This window comes from Cydia pomonella, chromosome 6, assembly GCF_033807575.1.
Source record: "Cydia pomonella isolate Wapato2018A chromosome 6, ilCydPomo1, whole genome shotgun sequence".
Lineage (NCBI taxonomy): Eukaryota > Metazoa > Arthropoda > Insecta > Lepidoptera > Tortricidae > Cydia > Cydia pomonella.
In genome coordinates, this window is record NC_084708.1 from 15,712,909 (window position 1) to 15,722,843 (window position 9,935).

Here is a 9,935-nt window from a genome sequence, read left to right on the forward strand (position 1 = left end):
AATTTAAAAAAATCTTTCAGAATCGTTTTATAGCCCTAAAACCTGTCTAGTTTAAGTTTGCGGTTATATCAAAAATACACACTATATTTTCCGTTCGTTTCTTCCAAGTCGTTCCATGCCTAGGTTTCTTATACCCATATAACAATAAAAACTATGACAGAAGCGTAAGTTGACCTAAAATAAATAATAATAACATGGTTTACAGGGCCAAGACTGTTGCTGAAAATTTGAAGCTTAATTCTGCTCTGTTGTCAAGATTCGACCTCGTGTTTATACTGCTGGATCAACCTGATGAGGTGAGTTGCTCTTATCAATCGGGAACCCACTTACTTAAATATTTTCTATATCAACATCTGTTTTGGAAATTAAAAAAAAAATGATACAGTGCGTTTAAGAACGAACAGGTGGTCTTATCACGAGAGATAGTTATTTAATTAGTATTTTGGTAGATCTTTCTCATTTTTTTTTTAGAAAATTGACGCCATGCTGTCAGAACACGTACTAGCAATGCATTCTGGGCACAAACGACAGAATTCCGCGAAGAATGTTCTAAACACGACCATCAATACCAGCCAAAGTGACAATGATGCCTCTCTAAGGTAAATAGAACGTATATAATACTGGAATATTACATATGCCTATCTATAACATGTTCACTGTTACTCAAGCCTGTGGTATGGTCAATGATATTACATACACAAGTTCCAAGAAACCAATTGGGTCGAGCCGGAATTCGAACCCATAACCTCCGTTTTTAACCTACATTATTGAACTTAGAAAGGGCAAATTACGACAGGGAAATTAAACACCCTCTTATCAATTAATCCACTAAGTTCATTTACCAAATTAACACTTACTTAATGTGACTAATATTCCAATTTTCCAGCTAACTGATTCCACTTCATTCATTTCAGTTAAGTGCTAATTTCTCCAATTTCACACAATAGTTACCTTTATATTAAATAAACATAAAACATACTTTTACTCAATTTTATTCAAAGCAAGCGTGACATGACATAGCGTTAATTTGTTTACATTTTATAAATTGTATATAACTTACCTACTTTTTAGCAAGCGGTTACGTCTAAGGCCTGGAGAAGTGATAGATACGCTGCCTCTCGTCCTACTTCGCAAGTACATCGCCTACGCGCGGAGATACGTGCATCCGAAGCTAAGCAACGATGCAGCAAACGTACTGCAGGAGTTTTATTTGGAGTTGCGTCATAATCACCAAGACGACGGCACGCCTATCACTACCAGGCAGCTTGAAGCCTGCATTAGGTTGACGCAGGTAGGTACACATTTACTTAAAGAAATAGTTTACTCGACTTTATGCATTATTCGTAACTATGTTAAATGACATAATGATTTAAGTATTCAGCACAAAAACGGACAATTGGAGTCAAATATACATATATATACGATGCGTGTCCGTCTGTGCCATGTTATTCAGTCGCCATCAGATCAGATATATCGGAGCAGCGAAGGCCTGTTCAAAAACATTTCAACATGTAATTTAACGTCTTGATATTTGTGAAAACCTTGGGCGCTCCGATATATCTGATGGCGATCTGTTCCTAGTTATGCTGGCATTCAATTATTCAGAATCAGGCAAGACTTCACCACATCATAGTCATATTGGTAACAATGGGTATTGTTTTAGGCGCGAGCTAGGGCAGGCTTAAGAGAAGAAGCTACAGTCCAAGATGCCAATGACGTCATCAGCTTATTGAAACACAGTCTCATAGATACGTTCAGTGACGAGTTTGGAAATATACAACTATCTCGCTCAATAAATGGATCGGGTGTGAGCTCTAGAAATAAAGTAAGTACCAACATGTTTATTTTATAGTTTATTACCAAAAATGTAACAATTAACATCGGATTAAAAACCGAATATAGAGTCAGACCAAGATAAGTAGGCAGCGATTTTGATAGCCCAGACAGTACAAGTGTTATTTTAAAAGTCAAACATATGAAATTATGACGTTTACTTTCGCAGGCTGAGCTATTAAAATCGTTGCCAACTTAGCTTGGTCTGACTCTACCTATTTATTACTATTATTTTATTAGTTATAAGATCACATGCACTTATTTATTCACAAAAAATATAATATAACCTATGTAGGAACATGAACACAACATAATGTTCGACAGTTTTGTGATATTTCGTGATATCAAAAATGTGACATGGGCGTACTATAACGAAACCTGGAAGTTTCCTAGTTTCTTACTAAAATCAATCGCCACTTGCTACAGAGTAACATATATATATATATAACATATATATATATATTGTATAATAGGGATGTTTCCAGTATTTAAAATAAATTATTACACACCGTGCACGAAATAAAGCACCAGATAATTATTAGAAATACGGACAAATTATTTTTGAACACAATTTCTATTGAAAAAATCGGATAGAACTAAAAAAAGTAGGCGACTTCACCTTGACGTCTTCATATAAATTCCATATTGGCAAATAATTTTGACAGTTCTAAAAAAGAAACTGAAAGAAACTGATTTAACTAGTATCCTCGCCATTGGCAGACTCATGAACACCTTGATGGAGCCATAACACGAAAAATTGATTGATTGATTTAACTAGTATAGTTCGTGTCATCCACGATGACGCGTAGATTTGTCAAATCTAACCTTTAATAAAATGCCATTACGGGCCAAGGCACGCGTTTTCGTGAATACCACGATCTATAGGAAAGTACCCTATTGTATTACTACCATCTAACTACAAATTAGTAATTTGCATTTTCTGCCAATGATCAGTTAAGGGCTGTTACAATATAATATATATATATATATATATGATTGACTGGTAGAGAATGCCTTAAGGCATTAAGTCCGCCATTTGTACTTATTTTTATTGTGCAATAAAGTTTAAATAAATAAAAAATAAATGTAGTGTTTAGGTAGTATCTATACATAAATAGATACACACCGTCTCGGGCGCAGACCGCATAGAATGCCGCGTCAGTTGCACGAAAGCCGATGGCGAGAGTGGATGCGTGACATTGCTGTGCGTGTCTGTGTGAGCGAGCCAATGTTTACTGATCAGGGCAGGTCCTACATTAATATAAAAAAAATACGCGCAACATGGCGCGTGATCATATATTACTGGTCAGGCTTTACATTAAAAGTTCTTGAGTGCCAGACTCCTAGACTAGGTCATTTTAATATACGTTTATTTTTTATTACAGTTAAAGAAATTTCTGGATGCGTTGAAAAGACGGGCGCACCAGTTAGGCAAAGCCGTGTTCACTCGGCAAGAAATGATACAAGTGCACCGGGCTGCTGGAGTCGCAGGGGACCCAAACGATCTCATAGATGCTATGCATACGCATTCCTATTTATTACTTAAAGGGTCTAACGTATATCAGTTACTTGACATCTAATACAGTAAGTTGTTGCAAATAATTTAGAAATAAATAATATTGTTACTAAACAAAATATTTTAATTTTATGAACCCAGAGAGAAATTATGGTACACATAAGCCACTTTAAATAATACGAACAAAATAATATGATTTTGTCACACAATACAGGTTTAGTGAAATAGTTGTTCCAAGCAAAGCTTATGTTAAATATCAACAAAACATGTGAAAGATTTCTTATTTTTCCCGTATACATGTAGGTTTAAGATCATTTAATCTCATTAATAATTTACAATTCACTTGCGCGAGATAAAACATATAAGTTTGGTATTTAAGAGTTAAATAAGTGTTTGGTCTTACCCATAGATTACAAAATCAATCCCAAAAACGGCAAGCACAACTGACTGCGTATTCAAACAGCAAAGTAATATTGTAAAGATATTGAGAACCATTTGAGGAGTCTTTTCTAAAGAGCTTATTTTTCTACGAAAACCATACAAAAATAAGCCTATTATCCAATATATGCTCGGAAATGATCACCTTATTGTACATAGCAAACATAGTACGGGAAGCTCTTTACGGAATAACTCAAATTAAAAACAATAAAACCATTATTGTCCTGTTTTAGCGGACGGGAAGTTCAGTCATAAACCATAACCAATTAGGGTGTGTAATTAAGAAAAGTTAATCGCTGTCAGTTTTGTGACGACAATTAAGCATGAAATCTTTACGGGTATCGACTTTTTGCCTTTTTTACATGGTAATATCGCACTATAGTTTATGAAAAATGAACACCAAAACCAAGTTTTTATTGAAATTTAATGCTTAATTATCGTCACAAAACTGACAGTGATTAACTTTTCTTAACAACTCACGCTAATTGGGTACACTACACTATTTTCTGAAAACTCCCATTTAACTGATTCAGTCGAGCGGTAGGGGGAAATGACCGAACGGGATAGCCTTATTATCTTTCAGTAGGAGTAGCAGATAAAGCGTTATTATTGTTTGTCCTTGTCACAGTCTCACTTTAGGGTTCCGTACCCAAATGGTAAAACGGGACCCTATTACTAAGACTCCGATGTCCGTCCGTCTGTCACCAGGCTGTATATCATGAATCGTGATAGTTAGACAGTTGAAGTTTTCACAGGTGATTGTATTTCTGTTGCCTCTATAACAACAAATACTAAAAAGTACGGAACCCTCGGTGGGCCAGTCCGACTCGCACTTGACCGGTTTTTATAGATAATGGTACGGAGCCCTTCGTGCGCGAGTCCGACTTGCACTTGGCCTGTTTTTTTTATTCCCCACCATGAATTAGTTTGGTATATAGTGGCAAAGAGAATTTGAAATAGAGGTGTATTGTCAAAGAAAACCTTGTAGCCACGTACATTTACTGCCATCTTTCAAGTATTCAAGTAGTTTATTTGCTTTCGACACATGATTAAAACTTTCAGAACGCCATTTGACTTTGACCTTATTATTTCACTAATATGTGTTTAATTTGTTAAATATCAAAAAGTGGAGCTGGCTTCCTTAGGACACATGTGGTACCTTTTGCTTGAAAACGACACAAATGACGTGATCCATCAAAGCGGTTTGTTTACAGTTTGTGCCAGTGCCGCCCCCTACGCAGAGATTTGCGGTATATTCCCTATGAGATTATCAATTCAATTTATATTTATTTTGAAAAAAAAAAATGAAAAAAATGAAAAATATTTATTTTCCTTATAAAGTAAAGGTTTACAATTTGACATAAGTGGTTGGAGCTTCCTTTTAGGTGAATGAACCTGTATCAGGATGCCCCGCTCCTCCATAACATACAGTCTTTTTACTTAGTAGTAGGGAAATATTCCATAAGTACATTTTTTAGATTCGATAATTGGAAATAAATAAAATATTTAATGATCTAATACAAATGGTTTAGGCATCGTTAATAATCTAGTACTTTTTGCCAGTTTTTGCCATGTGCCCCTCGTCACACAGCTAGTTATTCTGCTATGTTGCCCTAGTCCAAAGCGTAACGTAAGTATCCCTAGTCCTTGACATTAGATTTTTTTCATAATTTTGCAGGCTTCAAATTCGAATTTTCGTAATCAATATATGTCCTAGAAGGAACGTTTTGAAGGGCTATAGAAACGTGACAGCAACTGTACATAGCTAAGGTTACTATCACAGAGTTCCACGACGACGGTTGAAGAAAACATGCAAAGAATATATTGGCTACCTTACTACCCGCAAATAAGTAAAAGTTCGATATAGCCGACATTATCAATAGAGGAGTGCAGGCCATAGCTAAAAATCGTATCTCCATTTCATCCGTTCGTAACACTCCTTTCTTGAACCATTTATATGTTTCAGTGGTTGCCGCAGACTTACCAAGTTGCTCTAAAGTGATGCCTATAAAATTAAGTGCCGACCAAACAAATATGTCCCAGACGGTGCCATGCCAGAAAAAGATAAATATAAATGTAAAAAATGATGCAGTCAATTTGAGGATTGTCACTGGTAAATTTATATATCTTGGTATTGCGCTGAGGCTGGGTTTGTAGATGTATCTGAAATTAACGGGAAATAATAAGTGTTTTTCTGATCGTTATAGCTTGGCAAGGCTAATCAAGTCAATATACCTACTGGTCCCACAAGCTATCTTTCATTACACAATGTAACCCTTTGACATGAAGGGGTCAGAGATTATGCAAAGTTGGACCCTATCACTGTGAAATAAAGTTCAAAATCATGTGGGAAATATACTCCCTCTGCCTTATTAAACATGCTCATTGTTAAGATAGAAAGTGGTACAAAATATTGTGACCGGAAATTCTACAGTTGGATTCGATGATGCCTCAGTATGCAGTAACTAGCTTGCAGCGGCGATGCGCAAAAAAGCAGTAAAGAATCACTGCTAAGTTGTCAGGTGATAATAATTATAATGATAATATTTAACAATACTCTTCAGTTAGAGTTGGACGAGGTCTTAAATGTTTTATTAGGGCGGTTTCAGATTAACGTTTTATACGAGCGTATAAGCTCGTACTTAGAAGCGCGCAAAGGAGCATATACGCTCGCGTGCCATTCGTACGAGCGTTGTCGCGCTAATAAGCTGGTACAGGCTCGTGCCGTGCAAGCTGACAAGCATCGGTTCAAGTGCACACGCCGGTGTAAGCTGGTATACGAGCATTCAGAGTTTTGAAGCGCGCGAAAATACGCTAGTCCGAAACCATTCTTAGAGAAATTTAAATTTAATTATTGAGAAGGTATACAAATGCTTACTTTATCAAAAATTTGTACAGTCCAACATCAAAATATCTCCACATGTGTGAATACACATGTACCCTGGCTATACACCTCGGGTTTGGCGGGGCTTCTATATTGTCGAGCCGCGCGAATGCCGATGTAGTGCCGTAGAATATGACGTACTTCATGTGGAACTCCAAACCCATCCACAGCCCTCCGCCACATAGTGCCATTGTTGGTAGGTCTGTGATTGCCTGAAAATGAAAACAAGTAGGTAGGTAATTCAGGAAAATTAAATGTTCTCTCTGACATTATTGTATAATACTTGCAATTTTAAACAATTATTAAATAATGTTTACGAGGGAAATCACTGTGTCCTGGAGAAAATGATTTAATCATATATAGGTATGATATAAGGTGAGTGTTGAATTAAGAGTAGACATTTTTAGAACATGTATATACAACCTTATTGCCGATAAATTGAGGTAGGTAAGGTTTTTTTGCAATCAATCTATCAATGAATCAAAATATTTATTGTTGGTCATGAGTTACAGAGATGTTATTCTAATTTACAATAGTCTTCTTGCCCTGCCTACTTAACAAAATATCATAGATTTCATTCATGGTTGATCTGTACATGGTAATTCTTAGGTAAGATGATACAAGTGGGAAAGGGATATTCTTCAGTAATTATTCATTTTCAAGGTAAAAAAATTTCTCCTATAGCATTTTGTACATTCCCATGGTGGCTTTCATTACGCATGACTAGGAGAGAAAACTCTAACAATAGAGAGAAAAACAAACTAATAATATTTTTAAATAAGAGAATACTTAATTACCTTACTAGCCATCCAATTGTAGTATGGCTGTAAATTGAGTTCATAATTTAAATATTTTGATATGAGGTAATGAATAAAATATTGGTAAAGTTTTTTTTTTAATACTGTCTCAAAAAAAACTAGATACACTAGTAATAACAAGCTTTTCAGAAATTTATAGTTGTACCTCCCTGATAAATTTCTGATATTTCTATATTACTTCTCACTAGCAACCTGCCCCGGCTTTTACACAAAACCTTAACAAATTATACACCTAAACCTTGTTCAAGAATCACTCTATTGATAGTTAAAAACTGCATGAAAATTTGTTCAGTACTTTTTAAGTTTATATGGACTGACAGACTAGATGGGAGGCTTTGTTTTATAAGGTGTATATAGAAAAAAAAATGATTTTGGTAAGCAGGCACATACAAAACATTACATCTCAATTGAATCACATTTTTCACATTGGATCTCCCAAGATTACAATAAAATAAATAATTGAATTAATTGACATTGTATATTTAACAAAAAACATAAGCTTACCTCTATTTCATTCTGCATAGCATAAAAATAAATATAATGGAAAGCTAGATCCAGTAGAAAAGTATATATTGAAAATAGAATCATGTCACATATGAATCTCTTCATTCTCTTTGTAATATCATTCCTCTTAACATGTAAGCTTTTTTCAAAATTTTCATATAGCACTATAGGTCCAGTATGCATTAGGGGCAAGTAAAATATGTAACTTAACATATTGGTCACAACATCAATTTTGGTGGCATTTAGTTTATGATTCACATCTATGTAGTCAATGCAGAAGCTGATGCATCTCAGTTCAATCCACGAGGTACACACTAGTGTCAGATAAATCTCTTCATCATAAAAATGTTCAGCATCAAAAATATCCCAGAAGAAGTTTTTGTATTTCATAACATTGAAGCAAAATAGTAAACTAATACTGAGCATCCATAGAATGATTTTTCCACCGCCATACCAGATTACTGCCAGGTATATTATGGGTTGAAAAACTACTAGGCTCATTTGCTTAATGCCTGTATATGCTAGCATGTAAATAATACTTGATAATATATACCAATATTTCAAGTATTTTATATTAAATGTGCGGATCATTTCAGATATGACAAATTGAAATATCAGATAGTACCAAGATCTTTGAAAGAAATATTTCCAACAACTCCACTCGAGGTCTGAAACATCTTTGTGCCGGGACAGAAAACTCCAGCCATCCACCAGATCTGGCCATTTAGGCTTTTCATTATTACCAAATAATTCTGAAACAAATTTTGAATCAAAGGATCCACAGTTCTTGATCGGCAAAACAGGCTTCGTCAAGTGGACACAAAAACCAAAATTATGAATTAAATTGGTATTGTATAAATACACTTATAACTGTATACTGTACAGTATCTTATTATTCTTTATAACTAGAGACAAACATATTGTTGTCAGCACTCCAACTATTAATTTACAAAACAGTATATTTTAAAGGCCTGTGTTTGTACCAAAATTAAGGTATTTAAAAACAAAAATATTAATATTGATATAGAAATAAATATAAATTACCACTCTGAACCTGAAATAACTTAAACAAAGAAAATAAATTAGCAAAAATCCATAAACTGAAGTAAAAGTATAACTCAACCGAATTCAATTTGCTTGTCATTTTTTTATATGTAGTATTATTAAATAAATATCACAGTTCTATATAAGACGTACGTAGTGTACATTTTCTATTTATTATTTACTTTCACATTTTTGAATTTATCCGGTTTCGTGTTGTTAGTAATGTTGACAAGTTAAGTTTGGTATGACTGGTATGAGTATGACGTTTCGGATGTGAATGAATGGAAGAATGATTACGAATGAGATTTGGTCGTCTCGAGTCGACCGAGAAAAGGGCAATATCGATGAATCGATAAGGTAGTGCCATTTTATAATTAAAATCGAATTTACAAATTTCGCGGTTTTTAATTAATCATTATATCAAAATGTTCAACGCTTGATGTACTAATGGAACATTAATAAGCAATAGCTAAGGTGTTTATTACATTAGGCTTTATCACACGTAATGTGATTATGATTATAGCTCCCTATAACGGATGTAACAAAATATTTACATCAAAAATGAAAAACTGGGGAATATTTTTTGTTGGTGGCACCCATTCAAGCTGAACAGTATGGAATGGTTTAGAATGTAACGCGCTTAACCAGGGTATTTTTTTAAAGGTTTTGTATTTTAATTTATTAAGAAACTAAGCTCATACATGTGGTTAGTCCCATATTAAAAATTGCTCAGTATGATCAGCAAATTGACATATATCTAAGCACTGGCCTTACGGGCAATGAGAATGGGGTCAGTACAGCGGTGTCACGTACACGTGCAGTTTAACGCCACAACGCGATTGTTTGATGAGTTCGCATAACGCTCGCGATTGGTCGCAACTAGTTGCGTTACACTGCA

The 9,935-nt window shown here is 34.7% G+C and overlaps 2 protein-coding genes across 6 annotated transcripts in view; both read right to left on the reverse strand.

Annotated features, from left to right (window-relative positions):
• Positions 1-1,193, reverse strand: part of LOC133519077 (dynein axonemal heavy chain 8) — an 86,843-nt gene extending 85,650 nt beyond the window's left edge. The window contains exon 1 of the mRNA XM_061852970.1: positions 1,065-1,193. Coding sequence (XP_061708954.1) covers positions 1,065-1,140 — 76 coding nt within the window. The 5' untranslated portion in view covers positions 1,141-1,193. The remainder of the gene's footprint in view (positions 1-1,064) is intronic.
• A 645-nt stretch (positions 1,194-1,838) lies between these two features.
• On the reverse strand, positions 1,839-9,449 carry LOC133519080 (protein-cysteine N-palmitoyltransferase Rasp). 5 transcript variants are annotated; one of them, XM_061852977.1, is made up of 6 exons: positions 9,038-9,449; positions 7,994-8,745; positions 7,469-7,495; positions 6,666-6,883; positions 5,772-5,950; positions 1,839-3,084 (listed from the first exon to the last, which is right to left on the reverse strand). In XM_061852977.1, exons 1-6 carry the CDS (start codon positions 9,135-9,137, stop codon positions 2,927-2,929), a joined length of 1,434 nt encoding a protein of 477 aa, XP_061708961.1. In that variant the 5' UTR covers positions 9,138-9,449; the 3' UTR covers positions 1,839-2,926. The 5 variants fall into 5 exon arrangements, with proteins under 5 accessions (XP_061708961.1, XP_061708963.1, XP_061708962.1 ...); XM_061852979.1 differs by lacking the exon at positions 1,839-3,084 and having other exon boundaries at positions 5,266-5,950; positions 9,038-9,056; positions 9,220-9,447; XM_061852978.1 differs by lacking the exon at positions 1,839-3,084 and having other exon boundaries at positions 5,266-5,950; positions 9,038-9,056; positions 9,191-9,447.
• Positions 9,450-9,935: the final 486 nt, after the last annotated feature.

Bases quoted from the DNA above. Each gene is read 5' to 3' on its own strand.
- LOC133519080 (XM_061852975.1), bottom strand. From the start codon at position 9,137: ATGACAAGCAAATTGAATTCGGTTGAGTTATACTTTTACTTCAGTTTA. The intron at 7,496-7,993 runs GTAAGCTTATGT...CTCAATTTACAG, and splicing joins CTATGCAGAATGAAATAGAG to CCATACTACAATTGGATGGC. The intron at 6,884-7,468 runs GTAATTAAGTAT...TTTCATTTTCAG, and splicing joins ACAATTGGATGGCTAGTAAG to GCAATCACAGACCTACCAAC.